The sequence below is a fragment of the Mesocricetus auratus genome, unplaced genomic scaffold, assembly GCF_017639785.1.
Source record: "Mesocricetus auratus isolate SY011 unplaced genomic scaffold, BCM_Maur_2.0 Super-Scaffold_100030, whole genome shotgun sequence".
Taxonomy (NCBI): Eukaryota; Metazoa; Chordata; class Mammalia; order Rodentia; family Cricetidae; genus Mesocricetus; species Mesocricetus auratus.
In genome coordinates, this window is record NW_024429211.1 from 13908560 (window position 1) to 13925972 (window position 17413).

General features: G+C 48.7%; 1 protein-coding gene across 1 annotated transcript in view; it reads right to left on the bottom strand.

The window, feature by feature from the left end:
• Positions 1 to 17413, bottom strand: part of Nav2 (neuron navigator 2) — a 347498-nt gene that overhangs the window by 140772 nt on the left and 189313 nt on the right. Inside the window, 3 exon segments of the mRNA XM_013122863.3 lie at positions 630 to 738; positions 3310 to 3422; positions 7732 to 8788. Coding sequence (XP_012978317.2) covers positions 630 to 738; positions 3310 to 3422; positions 7732 to 8788 — 1279 coding nt within the window.

The following is a 17413-nucleotide window of genomic DNA, read 5'->3' on the forward strand; positions in this document are numbered from 1 at the left end:
CAGAGCCAAGTTTCACGAGCACTTCCTCTTTCATACACATCAGCTGCAGCAGAGGACCTGGTAGGAATTCAAGTTACTCAGTTTGTCGCACAGTGTCAGACACGATTCACCTGCCCCTTCTAGAGGCTTCGCGTTGTTTTGAATAACGCAAGTCAAAGCATAAATGCAAGAGCAATTTCCTCTGAGCAGTAAACAATGAAACCTGAGTGGGGGGGGAGCTGGGCGTTGGTGGCCCAGCCTTTAATCCCAGCACTCGGGAGGCAGAGACAGGTGGATCTCTGTGAGTTCGAGGCCAGCCCAATCTACAGAGTGAGTTCCAGGACAGCCTCCAAAACAAAACAGAGAAACCCTGTCTCGAAAAAACCAAAAGAACCAAACAACCAAAAACCCAAAACCAAACAACCAAAAAAGAAACCTGCGGGGGAGGTGTCTGTGTACACTCATGTCCATCCCCTTAACTACTGAACATTGTCTTGCCTTCTCTGTGAATCCTAACCCATTGGGGGATGAGCTTATCTATTCCACTCTCAACCAAACCAATCTTTTGGGGGAACAGTGAGCAGGAGAGAACCAGAGACAGAATGAGCTCCAACAAGTTCTCTCAGTGAAGCAGTTCACATTGCCCATACCTGTGTGTAACCTGAGTTCCCCGTAAACTGGACATCGTCTCTTCTAAATTCTGCCGTAGATCCGCAATGTTCTTTACTGTCCGAAGACGCCGCGCCTCAGGGTCTTCCACTGGAGAAGCAAGGATTAAGATCAGTCTAACTCTTCTAGACCATGAGGTTAGTTTGTTCGTTTCTTTGTTTGTTTTCCAAGTCAGGGTTTCAGGGTTTCTTTGTGTAGCCATGGCTGTCCGGGAACTCACTCAGTAGACCAGACTGTTCTCAAACTTAAAGATCCACCTCCCTCTGTCTCCTGAGTGCTGGGATTAAAGGCGTGGCCACCACACCTGGCTACAAGATCACGAGGTTCTTAAGAACAGCAACCAAGTCGGAGATTGAATTTACCAGCCAGATCCTTAAAGCACATAGGTGTGCATGCGTATGAACACTAGTGTATATGTTTGAGACTCAACTCCAGATCCTTCTACCTTTACCTCCCAAGTGTACGTGTGCGTGCGTGCATGTGTGTGTGTGCACGTGGGTGTGTGTGTATGTATAGTAGTATATATGTATGAGACTCTGAACACCAGATCTTTCTGCCATTACCTCCCAAGTGATGGAATAACAGGTATGTGCCACCTGGTTTATGTGGTGCAGGGGACATAACTGGGCTGCATGAAGGCTAGGCTGAGCTCTCCAGACCCACAGTGAAGGTCGATCCTACCTTCTCCTAAGAGCCTTGGAGTAATGTGGCTGCATCATCCCCATGGGCTGTCAATCTCTTTCATTATAGGTTAGCTACATTTATTATTTATGACTGCTTCAAAGGTACCACAACTCTGGGTCACCCTGGTGCAGTAGTGAGTCTCAGATCCTCAAATTACTTCCATTCATTAACTCTACCTCACCATAAAACCCCTGTAAAAATACAGGTGGGAGTGAGGCTTTGGAAATGTCTCTGCAGTAAAAAGCACAGGTTGCTCTTCCAGAGGACATGGGTTCTGCTTCCAGAACCTATACGACAGCTCACAATCACCTGTAACTCCAGTTCCAAGAGATCCAGTGTCCTCTTCTGGACTCCACAGGCACCAGACACACACGTGGTGCACAGACACAAATGCAGTCAAAACATATACATTAAAAAGTATTTAAACAAAAGGAATCACAGTTCATATGTAGGCTGGTGGAGGGGCTCACAGGTAGGACACACCCACCCAAAATGAATTCTGGCTTCTGATTTTCTTTTTTACCTTCATAAAATTACATTGTGGCTGGGCTGGATAGATCAGTGTACACAGTGCTTGCTATACAAGAGTAAAGACCAATGTTCACATAAAAGCCAAGTCTACAATCCCTGCACTTGAGAGGTAGGGAGGCAGGCCCCCCCCCACCCAGGCAAGCTGGCTAGCTAGACTAGCTAGACTCAGTGGGTGAGCTCTGAGTTCAGTGGGAGACCCTGTCTCAACAAATAGAGAAAGATCAAGGGAGGTGCCTGATATCAACTGCAGGCCTCCACTTACGTGCCTCTGCACATACCTGTACCCACACACATGCAAACACATGCACACACACACACACACACACACACACACACACACAGAGAATATAATGGTACAGTATCAACAAATTACCATGGAATTATTCTTATGACAACTGGGTGTTACATTTTGTGCGCATTTATGATGTATGTGTGTACATGCTTGTGTGCCTATGTGTGGGGACGTATGCACATGTGTGAGCATGCCTGTTCATGTCAGATGTTGTGTTATGTTTCTTCCTCAATTGTTCTCCACCTTACTTTTTTGAAGCATGGTCTCTCACTGAACCTTCAGCTCACTGGTTCAGCTAGACTGTCAGGCCAGCGAGTCCCAGGGATCCGAAAGTCTCCATTTTTTTCCAGCATTGCAACTACAAGTGTGGGCTGCTGTGCCCAGCTTTTAAAATGGGTGCTGGGGATTTGAACTCTGGTCCTCATCCTTGCACAGCAAGCATTCTACCCACTGAGCCACCCCCCCCGTCTCTGGATGTTGTGTTTTTATATACAGCATCATACCTTACAATTATTGTCTTGACTGTAATTAGGTAATTTAGGGATTTTTGTTTTGTTTTGGGTAAAAGACATAAGTTATAATCTATCTATTAATGTCCTGTGTATGAACATTCTGCCTGCATGTATGTCTGTGTATTACATGCCTGCTGGTGTTCCAGAGGCTGAAGAGAGCATTGGGCCCCTGGACCTGGAATTACAGTGGATGGTTGTGAGCTACCGAATGGGTGCTGGGACTTACATCCAGGGCCTCTGTAAAAGCCATAAGTGCTCTTAACTGCCCCACATCACCTGATGGCAAGTGATGAAAAGGTTTTTTTTTTAAATTTGGGCTTCCCTAAAACTAAAAGCAAACCTAGTATTTTTGAGTTCTAAATTTTGTCAAAGAGCAACTTCATATGAAGGGAGAACAATATAACTCAACATTAATCTTTAAAGTAGTCCAGGGCCCAGGCATGAGTCATACCCACAAGTTAAGAGACTTGGTCACAGTTCTAGGGAAGACTGAAGAGCTTGTGAGAGAGACAAGGCAGGAAAGTCATGGCAGAAGGGAACAATTTTTTGCTTAGCTCCCGCATCAGCAGCCTGACTAGCAGGTGCCCGCATGAGGGGCTTCCCCACACAGCAGCAACCATACCACCCAGGGCTCATACTCACCAGTGAGTTCCTCCAGAGCAGGCTGTCCGCTCTTGGTGTAGTGGCTGGGCTCCATGCTCACACCTGCTGAGCTGGACTCGGCAGTGACATTCCCTTCGGTGTCCGTCTGGGACCTTTACATACAAATCAGAGCAGACGCCATCATCAGGAGTAGAAACCGTCACATCTGGACTGCTTGCCATGGCCTGCTAGGCAAGCAGCTGTGGGGCAGAGCTCGCCAGCAGACCCACTCTAAATAATTCAACAGCCACGCTTGGAGAGGGCGACGGAACTCAGAGAGATGACATATAACAAAGGCCAAAGGGAGGGTCTGCCAGTTCTCGATGGGGACTGGTTTCCCAAGCCAGCCTCAGGATTCGAACCAGACACGTGCTAGAGGGAGCTGGGTGGTTTGGGCATTCAGACTTATGTCAAAAAAGAAAACAACTGGAAAGTAACCACAGCGTAAAGACGAGGCCACTGACGGCCCCTCTCGCCCCACAATCCTGACAGGTCAGGAGTGGGTGCCAAGCAGCTGCGTCTGCCCTCCAGGTTTCTGATTCACGGCTCAGATGTGACATGAAAGGTCTCATTGATCATTATTTCAACACTTGACTGAAACATGTACTTTCCCAACCCTTCTCCCAGGCCCTTATTTGTCAAGCAAATCGAACCAATGTTTGGTTTGCATGGGAGGTGTCTGGCCACAACTGCTTTGTCTCAGACCTTTAGTTTATTTGCATCTAGGACTGGATGGATCCAGCTACTTTTCACTACCCTGGAAAAATGCGCGCGCGCGTGCGCGTGTGTGTGTGTGTGTGTGTGTGTGCGTGTGTCCCATTTTTTATTATTGGGGATTAAACCCAGGGGCCTTGTGCACGCTAGCACGTGTCCTAGCATGTTCTAGCATGGGGCGATATCCCCAGTCCTAAGAACGCACCGAGTGTTGCGGGAGATGAAGTGGTAACTTCAAACCACCCACTCTTCTCTCTTCCTGTTCCCTCCTGCTGAAGCCATCGCTCCCAGCTCCTTAGCCGCCCTTTTAAAGGTCTGTCATTATTCCAGTGCTCCCGTTTAGCCCAGAGATCGAAGCACTCATCATCTGCTTAGGATTTATAAATGCTCTAAAACAGGCACACTGTCTCTAGCCTAGAGATTATAAATGAAAGGTAAGTAGGTATGCTATCCTACAGACAGATGTACTGTTAAAGACTTGCAAAGCATTTTTAAAAAATAATTAGTTCTCTCTCTCTCTCTCTCTCTCTCTCTCTCTCCTCTCTCTCTCTCTCTCTCTCTCTCTCTCTCTCTCTCAGTGGAGGTCTCTCTATATAGTCCTGGCTGTTCTACTCAATATATAGACCAGGCTGACCTGGAACTCACAGAGATCCACCTACCTCTGCCTCTTGAATGTAGAGATTAAGGGCACGTGCTACCATGCCTGGCAAATCAGCTCACTATTTATTTAACATTTGTTAGATTTTGAGGCAGGAGAGATAGCTCAGCAGTTGAGAGGACATGCTGCTCTTGCAGAGGACCCAAGTTCAATTTCCAGCACCCACAAAGAATGGCTCATTATTGCCTGTGACTCCAGATCCTGGGGGGATCTAATGCCTCTGGCCGTCACAGGCACCTGTAATCACATGCCTATCTTCCCCACACAGGCATAATTAAAAATAATAAAAATAACTTTAAAATTTGGGAGATTTCACACAAGAAACCACCTGGATTTCTTCATCCAGTAGAAGGAAGGATGGAAAGGAAGGATGTGGAGCTCCCGAGCCCACTTTGGAAGGGCGCCACCTGCTGGGACCTAGCAGTGGCTGCGCCCTCAGGAGGAGCAGGATGCTCCCTTGTGCTGCCTCACAGCTCCGTTCTGAACTCAGATGCATTCTGCACTGCACCTGCCGTTATCCCACACAATGCTAACAAACCCTGCCTGGACAGCTGGGCTTAGATTTGATGCTATTGTATGTTGTGAATTGCAGTCCTTTTACTCTACATGTAAAGATTGCTGCTTTAAAAATGCATATATAACATGTATGAATACACATATATATGTGCATCACACATGTTCAGTGCTCACAGAGGCCATAAGAAGGCATCAGATTCCCTGGAACTGAAGTCACAGACAGTTGTAAGCCACCATGGGGGTACTGGGGACCAAACCCAGGTTCTTTGCAAGAGTAGCCAGTGCTCGTAACAGCTGAGGTATCTCTGTAGCACCCAGAATCCAAGACAGCAAGGTTCCTGTAGCTAGACAGACTTGTTTTTTGTTTGTTTGTTGTTTGTTTTTTCAAGATGGGGGTTCTCTGTGTAGCCCCGACTGTCCTGGAACTTGTTCTGTAGATCAGGCTGGCTTTGAACTCGAGATCTGTCCATCTCTGCCTCCCAAGTGGCAGACTTGGTTTTAAACACAGATTCTTTAATTACCAGTTCTGTGACTTGGAACAAATTTCCTGGTCTAAGCCTCAGTTGCCCATGTGTAGACTTGGGATTTTAAAAGCAAACTAGTTGCCGGGAGTTGGTGGCTCACGCCTTTAATCCCAGCACTCGGGAGGCAGAGGCAGGTGGATCTCTGTTGAGTTCGAGGCCAGCCTGGTCTACAGAGCGAGTTCCAGGACAGCCTCCAAAACAATACAGAGAAACCCTATCTTGAAAAACAAAACAAAACAAACAAACAAACAAAAAACTCAAGCTAGGAAACAAAACTGGGAAGGACCCAGGGGACTAGAAGCAGAAAGCCCTTAGCTGGGTCTCCACACACACGTGGTTCACAAGCAATCGCTAGCTCTCCCTGTGGCCAGTGCCTAAGACCACAGGGGCTAACACTGGGCAGGGTACAGGTCCAATTCCTTTCCGGGACTCTTCTTCTCAGCCCTCCACTGGGTCCTCCAAAGAGGACTTCAGTATCTGGGAGGTTCCCTTCCTCTTGCTCCTCTGCATTTGTCACGAGGAATCTTTCCTCCCACCACAGAGAAGCCTGAAATAATAATAATTAAGAAGGCGAATGCTTGCTTTATAGTCTGCCAAAGGACTCAGTCAAAATGCAGACGGAGTCACACTGACGGCGATCAAGCACTCACACGTTTTAGTTTGACTAGTCAAGAAGCTGTCAAGTAGCCTGTCGCCTCAACACGATGCGTGCTGCTAGGGTTGTCAACAGTCTCACGGGGAGCTGTTCAATCCCCTCCACGTTTCAGAGCGCAATTCGTGAGAAGCCGTGCACGCAGCCGCACCAGGACTCCACCGAAAGAAGCCCTGGTCCTCTTTTCAGCATCACTAGCTGAGCTGGTGACCCGACTGAGTCAAACAGAACCGTCTGCCAATCAAAAGGGATTTCGAGGACACTCACGGAAGCGGGGAGTGGGCAGAGGAGAGTGGACATGGGGCAGCAGGGAGCCTGACATCATCCCCTCACCCACGGGGATGCTGGCTAGCTTTCTCCTGACAGCTCTAGTGGCTGGGAGCATACGAGTTCATAGGAACACAAGTCCGGCAGGGAGACAGGGAACATCTTATTCCTTGGGAAGTCACACAAATCGAAGAAGCCGAAAGTGTGGTCAGGAACGCACGAGCCTGGGCTTACGCAAATGCACCCGTGGGAACACACATTTGCGTTTGGAGCATGAATGCGTAATTGTGTCTTACTTATGCACAACTGCTGACTAGCAAGTACTGAATGCGTGTGCACATTGGTGTTTCTGCATTTTGGGAGAGAGCTGCGAACGAAGGGGATAGACTGCGACATGACCGCTTCGGTATACGCACAGGAGTTGGGGCCTAGCTGTGAAGTGCAGGCTAGCACACTATCCCTACCCAGCACAGAACCAGGGTAAGCTCTGTGAGCCAAGCTCTTAGCTCCCTTGTCAGTAGTACAGAGATGCCCATAAGCCTTAAGAACTAGCCACAGGCCTAGAGCGTGGGTGTGTGGTATGGGCAGAGCAGAATGGCTTTTGGGACAGAACAGTAACGTACACTGGTTCCGCAGGGTTCTATAGATGTCCCAACAGAGATAGAGGAAAAGGTCAGCAGATTCGTCCTTACCCCTTGTTCTAGAATGGCCCTTGCCAATATCATTTCTCCCTCCTTCATCTCCTCTCAGAAAGCCTCAGCAGGAACTATGAGACTTAGGAAGCTCAAGACCAATAAAAAGTCTTACACAGCAGAGTGGTCTTAAGTCTGCTTATTGCAGGCTACAGTTCGTTTTGGGTGACACCAAACCGGCCACTCTGCATATTCAGGCCTACATGCTTCAAGTGCTTCTGAAAAGGTCCTGGTCCCCACAGGCCCAGTGAAGCCTCCTGATCCTGGGATCAGCTCGCGGTGTAATGTGTTACTTTGGCTGTTGGCTCACATGTTCCTGGACCCTGCACCAGAAGAGCCAGCAGACAGGGTCTTTACCTGGGGGCGGGGGCGGGGATGGGGAGAGCGGGTGCTGCCTACCTGTACAGGAAAGGTGCAACCGTGGCTGTGTTGGGATGGTTGTATTGCTGCTGAGGCTGAGGTAGCTGAACACTGACGGTATTGCTTCCAGTGGTCTGGGTGGTCCCGACGGAGCCACTGACAGTCTGGCTGCTGATGCTGTGGTTCAGAGTGGTCCCCGAGGGGCCTTTTCCCTCCGAGGATGCCAAGCTGGAGGAGGAGCTGGAGTGTCTGCTGTCCAGCTGGGGCTTCTGCGGGGGAAGCCCTGAGCTCAGCTTCCCTCGGCTCCGCTCTCCTTCTTTGGGAGGCGTGGCAGCACTTGGGGACTTCCCGGGCATGCTCTTCATCCCTGGTTTTGGTATTCCGCTGTGGGATGGAGCCGTGGCCTCCTTCTTGGTGCTGTTGAGCTTCCCACCTTTGGGGATAAAGCTGGCAATCTTGGAGGACTTTTTGGGCATCTCAGTCACAGACACCCCACTGAGCTCTTCCTTGAGGTCAGGCCTGTCAGTCATGGAGACCCTCTTGGTGAGGTCCTTGCCCTTTTCTTTCTCCTTCTCCTTGTCGCTGCCCTTTGGGGAGCTCTTCTTGTTGGTAAGCGCCCTGCTGAAAGTCCGCTGTGCGATGCCCTTGAGTGCGATCTTGGGGCTGCTGGATGCAGGACCCGCAGTAGAAAGGGCCTTGCTAGCAGCTTCCAACTCCTCGCACTCTTCAAAGCTGGGCAGGATCTCCAGTCGCTCACAGCTCGTGTCCCTGGATGCCGAGCCTTCACCTGCCTTGGAGCCCCCCTTACTGTTGAAAAGTTTGAGCTTCTCCAACATGGATTTCTGGTTGTTGGGGGCAGGCTTCATGGCTTCAGGGGTGGGCCTGGGAACCTCGGGCCCAGCGGGCTTGACTGAAAGCATGGATGACGTGGCACTATGCTTCACACTGAGGGACTTGCTGCGCCAGGGCTTGGAGGTCATGCTGGGCTGGGGAATGGCTGAGGAGCCGTTAACAGGAATGGCAGGACTGTTCTCCAAGGAGGCAAGTACATTTTCGCTCATTCCGGGCTGGGAGGAAGCGGAGCTTGCCAATGGCTCTGTAGAGGCAGGGAAGGGAGAGGAACCTGAATCACATCGTCTGAACTGCGGGGAAGGACGCAGGAAGATCACCCATGGCTACCTGGGCAGTCACTCCCCACCCACATGCCCTACAGCCCCATTACTGGAGGTGTGGATTATCTGTGGTTAAAATTTAATGCAGGTCATCCTCCTGTCCTCCATCACGCACTGTTCACACGGCACCTCCCCCAGCCTACCACATTTTGGTTGTGTCTGTTCTGTAAACACATGCCAATCTTAACAGTAGCGTGCAGAGCACAACTAAGAATGTAAATAATCTACCGAAAAAGAGAAAATCCTTTAACACCACCACCTAGCACTCCTGTGGTGTGCCAGGGTGCAGGAAATAAAAGACTTTAAATTATTTAACACGGAATTCCATTTATGCATAATAGTCACGAGGTATCCAACTTTCAGGAGACAACTTACCATGGATGTTAAAATAACGCAGAAACTAATCATTTTAAATGAAAAGTAGTTTACCCATAAAAAGTTTCTAATTCCTATCAAAATTGTAAGCTTTTTCTATGCTGACCCTTTCTTTTCCTTTCTTTTTATTTTTGAGACAGGGTTTCTGTGAGAAGTTCTGGTTGTTCAGGAGCTCACCCTGTAGACCAGGCTGGCTTCAAACTCAGAGATCCGCCTGCTTCTGCCTCCTGAGCGCTGGGATTAATGGCATGTGCCACCATGCCCAGCCTAAAGAATTTCACTTTGTCTTGTTTGGGAAAGCAGGTGAGGAGACAAGTGATTTCTTTCTCTGCATTCACTTGGGAATTCACAGGAAGAGACAGGAAGGAGAGTTCTCTCCTCTGAACACTTAAAACCCCCATACACATGCCTGGGTGGGCTGGAATCACCAACCTTTTGACACTGGCCAATCGCATGATGGAGACATTATGCTGGCACTTTCAAAGGCTTATGAACAGAAAATACTTCTTTTACTTGAGAACACAATCTAAGCATGTGCACCCCCACCCCGCCCCACCACACACGTGCACGCATGCGCGCGCGCTCTAGTGTATACACACACACACACACACACACACACACACACACACACACACACACACACACGGCAAGAAAACACAGGTTATTTCAGGGTCAAGGCTTCCCCGTTTCCTTGCCCACACACAGTCTTTTCTCAGAAGTATATGAAGATATTTCCACACAAGCACCAGGACCATTCTGGGAAATGCGGGCTCCCTACTACTGTTCCGTTACTCACCACAGTGGCCCCGCATTAGAGAGCCCCCAAACGGCAGCTCCTTCTTCAGACGGAACTGCCATCGTATGCCAGCAGTTCCAAGTGCCAGTAGCAGCCAGAGAAAGTGGCCGGAAGACAGAGGAAACACCTCCACTGAGCCTGAGCGCGCCCCCCCCAACCTAACCCCATCAGCCCCTTAAAAGAACACGGTTTGCAAAGCCACAGCGCCGGGACTTACCTAGCAGCGGCCACTTTCTCCCTCAAGGATTCTTGATGAGAAATTCTGCAAGCCGAGAGGCTGCCCTTCCAATTGTCACAAGTGTTTTCGGTTAAACTGCTCATGTTTCTAATTAACTTTTGTCATCCGCAACTACTCCTGTGCCCAGAAGCCTGGCAGGATTAACGGCTGCTTCCTCAGCCACCCCTCCACCCCCACCCCTTCCTAATACCTATGTTCTGCTGCCTTCCAGCAACAGAGTAAACTGTACACAGAGCGGCTTTTGATGATTTAAAAGTCAACGGCTGCTAAGGTTGGGTCAAGGCAGCCCTGCGTGGGGCGCAAGCGCTGGGAGCCGGGCAGTCAGGGAACTGGCTGAGTCTGCCCGCAGCTGCACGGGGAAGCCACAGCTCTGGGTGATCCAAAGCAGACCTCCCAATGTTTTAAAACACATCCATCTTCCTGACTTAATGGGGAATTTGGATTTGGAGGGGAGGGTGCTGCAAAACTCCTCTACCAAAACTAACGGGTGTTGCTGGATGTTTTCCTGGGCAGGACCACAGACTGGCTTGCAAACTAGTTGGGGAAACCTCCCCACACTACCAGTCTGTCATAGGGTATCCTTGGCTTGACACCGCCCCCGCCTTGTGGGGGGGGGTCTCACGGGGGATCTGGAGGCACACCACTGGACATATTGTTAAATAGTGTTCCTGCTTCCCTTACGAGAGAGGAAACTGAGGCCAGGCAGAGCTATTTTGTGACCGTGTTCGTTCATCTAATATGGAAGACCGGGGATTTGAACCCAGGTCCTCTGACACAGCACTCTCGGGGATACCATAGTAATGACTTGTATTTATTTATTTGTGGTTGTTGTTAAAGGCACTGTCTTCTGCATCCCAGGCCAGCCTTAAACTTGTTATGTAGCTGACAATGACCTCCTGCCTCTACGTTCCCAGGGTGTGCTACCTTTGGTTTATGTGGGGTTGGGAAATGAACCTGGGGCTTGGTGCATGCTGGGAAAACTCTCCACCATTTGAGCTCTTCCCCCAGCCCATGCAAACAATGGTGTCCAACGCCCAGACTGTTTTCCAGACACCGTCTTTCCTCCTGCCTTATTATATATGATGGCGATATCCACAGTAGGGCCAGCTACATCCCTCATCAGGAAGTAGCCGTAACCTGGAAGAGTCTCTCTGGATAAAGAAACTAAGTTTCCAAGCCAGGACCACTTTTCCTAGGAAAATTGCCTTTCCCTATACCTGGGATCTTATCAGAAGCCAAGTGAAACATCCATCCATCCACTCACCAACACACCCACAGCCTTCCATCTGCCTACAAATCCATCCTCCACCCATTTACCCTCCCACCCCACCCACCCACTTGCTCGCTCGCTCACTCACTCACCCGCCCACTCGCTCGCTCGCTCATCTTTACACACACCATCCATCCAGACAGACACTCAGCATGCTCACACCAGCATTAATGTATTCCTCAAGCACCAAGTGCTGTCTAGGTACGCGGAGCACGTCCACAACCAAAGACCTCTGCCTTACGAGACTTCACATCTTAGAAGAAGGAAACGGAAAAGAACTCATTAATACATCATCTGCAGGAAAGTAAGTGCTCGGGTAAGTCAGATCTGCAAGAAAAGAGGGTGAGCTGCTGGGTGAGAGGTTTCAGTGAGTCCAAGGCCAGTCTTGTCTATGCAGCGAGTTCTGGCGTTACATCGTGAGACCCTGTTTTTTGTTTGTTTGTTTGTTTTTTAATAAAAGGAAAGAGGATAAACTGTTTCTGCTATTTCTCTGGAGTCCTTTCAGCTGTGCTCACATTAAGATCCCAGGGAGCCTTTCAGAAGCTTCACGAGGCCAAGCCACGGCCATTTTTGTTTCACGGGGAACCACACACTCAGCCTTCACCCCTCACACACTATGCCCTTTCGCTGCTCTGTGTGGTAATGCATAGGGTGTTTCTTTATTTTCCACCATTCTCCCTCAGCAGTTTCTCTTCCGGTGTTTACTCATGGAGAAAGCTGTCTGGGGCAAGGTGTTGTCAACCTTGTTCATTCAGAAACGCTGGTGTCCCCAGGAAACAGGCCTAGCGGAGGGAAGGCCGGGTAACTTCTCTAAAGGAGGAGAGCTCCTGTAATAACTAACAGCTCTTGCTTTTTTCCCTCATGTGTATGAGCCTCCCCCTTCCTCACAGCAAAGGAATGTAAGAGGGAACAGGAGAAAACATACAAGAATGTTCTGGGCGTCGTAACTCCTACTGTGCCACATGGGCTACTCTAGGAAGTGAGTTGCTGGGCGTCCTATCCCCCGCCCTGCCACTGTAGGAAGTGAGCTACTTTGCACAGCTCACAAATGAGCATTTTTGTCCTTCTAAAGGTATATCGCAACTAGCTTGTGTAGAAAACGAACTATTTCGTGTTTATTAAATGGACATTTAAATTTCAAGTTGACCTAAGCGTTATGGCATGAAGAACCACAAACAGTTCACAGATTTTGTGAAACTCACACAGGTATGTGAGCAATACAGGTTGAAGAAACGCCACTGTTTCTTTTTATATCAAATCTATTCCTTTGGCCCAAGTCAGACTGACTTAAAAAACTCATCTGAAACGGCTACTTTAGGCATTTGATTCACGTATGCATTTGAGGGGCGCAGAGTACACTGCTGAGAATTGTCTGGTCAGCAACAGAACCTAGTCTTGATGGGCAAAAATAAATTTAAAATAGGAACATCATGATTCAGTAAGTGGCTTGTGAACATGGATCTGTATATAAAGATGAACCGCATCAAGACAGTCTTGTAAAAAAAATTACTGTGTGTGTGTGTGTGTCTGCCTGTGTATCTGTCTCTCTCTCTACCTCTGTGTGTGTATGTCCTGGCATGTACATGCCATAGCATGCTTTTGGATAACTTTCTGGAGTTTGTTCCTTACACCATGTGGGTCCTGGGGACCCATGTAATGTCTGCGCAGCAAGCACCACAGTTACCTTCTGAGACATCTTACCACCCTCTAAGACATACTCTTTTTTTTTTTTTTGGTTTTACGAGACAGGGTTTCTCTGTATTGTTTTGGAGGCTGTCGGTTCAGCCTGGCCTCGAACTCACAGAGATTCGCCTGCCTCTGCCTCCCGAGTGCCGAGTGCTGGGATTAAAGGAGTGCGTCACCACCGCCCGGCTCCAAGACATACTCTTATTGTGTACAATGAACTCTGACATAATCTACTCTAGTGTACTTTTAAAAAACGCCAATGACAAGGACCGTGGAGTAGTTTAGTGTATAAAGGACTTGCCTTCCAACCCTCAGAAGCTGCTTAAAGCGTCCCCAGCATGGAGGCATTCATGTGGAATCTCAGGGACAGGGAGGCAGAGACCACTGTATCCCCAGGGCTGCTCTGGCTTGCTGTTCTGGTCTGGCAAGCTCCAGGTCAGTAAGAGGCACTTCTCAGAAAAGCACCAAGCAGACAGTGACACCTGAGGAACCACACCAGAGGTTGCTTTTCTCTTCCCCACATGTATTGGCACACACATGTACACATATGCACACTGGGAATGATGGCAGAGCCCCTGATGAGTTTTCCCGACCCACTCATGGCCTCCCAGTAGCAGTCTGGGCACTTTGGTTCTCCGAGACCAATTTCCATGGTCCACTCACCAGCAGCTGACAATCCACCACATAAAGGGACAGTCTCCTTCAAGACATCATGATGCCTTTGAAGAAAAGGAAAACCTTTGGTTTTCTCTGGCAAGCAGTCTCAGTTTTTTTTTTTTCCTGACAGGAATCAAGTGCTTTAAATGGAAGCACTGTGAGCTCCAGGTCCTCGGCCGGCGCCTTCTCCTCTCCTCTTCGGTAACTGGCAAGTTACAGCCCGGCACTCTGCTGTTTCCTGGTTTCAAGCGCAGAGCCGTTGGTGGTCTGGTCTTGAAGCCAATGGGCACAAAGGCAGAGTGTGTCCCAGGCTGGCTGACCCAGCCCCTATCACTGCTACTGGCACTTGAAACCTGACTGAAGGAGGTTTCCTGCTTACATCTTCTCCAAAGACTTTGGGGGAGTAGATCTGGTAATTGGGTCTGGGAAAATGTTTGCAATTTCCTATAATTTGTCAAGGTGTCAATCTTGAACATTCAGATTTCTGAGGATAACTGAAACCAGTTGAGTTATCCTAAGTGTATGTTTTCAGAACAGCTTGGGCTGGTGTCTTTATAACTCTCTGAGCCACTACACCATAGAAGGCATGTGGATGTGGTTCTGTGTCTTGGCGTTTCTGCAGGAGCCCTCTGAAGGTGGCTTAAGGAGCCCTCTCTACACACTTAGCAGAACTATTTATTATTATTATCAGCATCATTACCAAACTTGGCTTTTTTGAAACCAGGTCTCACTATGTTGCTGAAGATGAGACTGAACTGCTCTTGTCTCTCCCTCCCAATGTTGGACTACAGTTATACACCTCCACATCTGGCTTCAGTGTCTAATATCAAGGTAGAGACTTGAACATGGTCTTTTGGTTGGCTGCTTCTTGGGGAGCACCCTTGAAGAAAGGAGGAAAAGGGAGCATGAAAATGGCCATGCAGGTTGGGTGGCAGCATGGGCTGATGAGAGAAGGAGCTGGGCTTTGGACACACACATGCCCACAATTCTAAAAGCTCCTAGAATGTCTGAGTGAAGATTGCATTCTACAGAGCCCAGTTGTTTAAGGTGCTTTAGAATGAATGCATAGTCTTTCAGAATCCCAATGCCAATTTTTTTTGCAGAAATATAAAAGGTAAGCTTTTCTGTCCTATATGAGCTACAAATTCTTCAGTTTTACTTCTGACCTTCTCATCCTAGAGGAATAAGCAGTCCTCAATGGCTGGAACAACAACGCTGCATCCTCTTTAGTATACAACAAGGTAGTTATTTCTCTTTGATGGCTTAGTTTGGATAGAACCCAGCAAAACCATGGGTAATGAGGTCATTTGTTTTTTCTGCTGGTGGCTAAAAATAAAATAACGTAAGAAAATAAGGAAGCAGTGTTCCATTTCCAAAGCTGTGCTTCTATGAGCGGGTTCAAACCCCGCTAACACTGCACCAAACTGGGGAGCCACATGATAAAGTCTAGCTTATGCTTCACCTGTAACTTTAAAACAAGAATCAACTCTTAAAATCTGCGTCTGTCTGTCTGTCTGTCTGTCTGTCTGCCCATCTTTGTTTTTGCCTCCCCCCTACATCGTGTACATTAAAAGACATGAAATTTTAAATCCTTCCAGTTATAATCCATCCAGAAAAGAAACCTGGTGTTTAACTATGGCACATTTGAAGGAAGATCTCCCCTCCCTATAAATACCTCAGCTTTCCCTGTTTTGAGACAGGGTCTCAGTTAGCACAGGTTAGCCCCCAAACATACTATGCAGTCAAGGATAACCTCGAGCTTATGATACTCCCGCCTCCACCTCCAGAGTGCTGGGATTTCAGGCATATAGCTATGCCTGGTTTACGTGGCGCTGGAGACGGAATCCAGGGCTTCACCTATGGTGGGTAAGTGTTCTACCAACTGCTATACCCAAGCCAGGAAGGCACCATTAAAAATAGAAGGCATCTGTCTTTTCACCATTTGAAGCCACACCTCACCTCCTGTCTCTCTTCATCTTATTTGTTCAAAATCCCAAGGAGAAACCTTGTGCTTTAATTGCTCAGGCCACTTCTCTGCCTTGTACCATATATGGCCACAAGAAAGTACAAAATTGGCCATGGAAAAACTGTTGCATTTGCTTCCAAGGGTGGATGAGATTTCACAGAGAGACGAGAAACACTTTACAGGGGACAACCTCATTCCTCAGGAGATCACTGTCCACCGCCAGCAGCTTCTTGGCAGGGTGGAAGTGCTATTGGCTGTTGTAAACACAGCCCTCTACCACAGTTGGGCAGGGTTCTTCATGAAGTCTCTCCTCTCTGGCACGCCGGCTTTCTGTGCGTTATCCTAGTGTAAAGAGAGCCTTCCCGCAGAAGGAGCTTCCCAACCGGTGTTAGGCTAAGATACACACTTCCCAGGAAGCTAGGCAACAGGCAGGGACAGGAAGGAGTCCCTACTCATGGAAGTTTGGAAAGTGGAGGCTAGATGGTGGTCAAACTTTTTTTTTCCTACAGGACTCCAAAGCTTCGCTGGCACTGAGACTATCCAAACACGAATAAAATGGTGAAATGGTATCTTTCCTAAATCTATTTTTTTTCACAAGCCTGACTTTATGGAATAGTTAAAAAAAAAGGGTCTATGATGTTAAAAACTTACTAACACGGGGCCACCAAGTGGGACAGACGACCCAAATCAGAAACGGTAACGGACACTCGCAGGGTAGAGAAGGCAACAGAGAAAGAAGGCAGTGGGCCCCACTTCGACTCAGGACTCACTGTCACTTTGTCACCAGAGCAAGACCATCACAAAACCCCACGGCAGCCGAGGCAGTGCCAACTCAGGAGTAGCATTCAGAACAGGGAGGAGGAGGCTCCTGCCCACTATACGGCGCAGAACAGACCGGAACAACGAAAGTAAGATCTCGGACGTCTTAGGAAGTCCTCCCTAAAGAAGGCCAAGTTCCCCTCTCCCCCCAAAGAGGGTCTGAGCCTCAGGGAATTATTGACTTCACCAGCGTCTTGCATCCAGTAAAGTCTTGTTGAACATAGGCTCTTGGCCTCTGCTCTGTGACATGGCCCCTGACCCCATCTAACCAGAGCACCTGCTGACCGGCCGGCAAAGCTGCACACACTGCAGTTCAGCATGCAAGTCTACTCTGAACAGCTCTCTAGGGGCCACGATGGGAACGAGGGCACCCCTAAACCTCCGTCAAGGAGGAGAGGCTGAACTGAGACACTCAGTTTGGAGGAGACTTAGGAGAAAGCGAGGAGAAGGAAAGTCTATCACCAAGGCTGTCCACCCACCCCTAGGTTTCCGCCTGATGACACTGGGCCAAACAGATGACAACAAAAGGTAGAGAAACACCCTTCAGAGCTGGCCCACAAAGCAGAGAACAGGGGACCCATTCTATACTAGGGACACAGAGCATCCCTACGAATGGCCAAGGGTAGCAAGGCTGGGTCTGCCTGCAGCTGCCACGGAACAGGAGAGCAGCCAACCTAATTTTGCAACTGTGCTTCATGTCTCCATAAAGTTCTTTCACCGTATGTGTTTATTTAACAAAAGG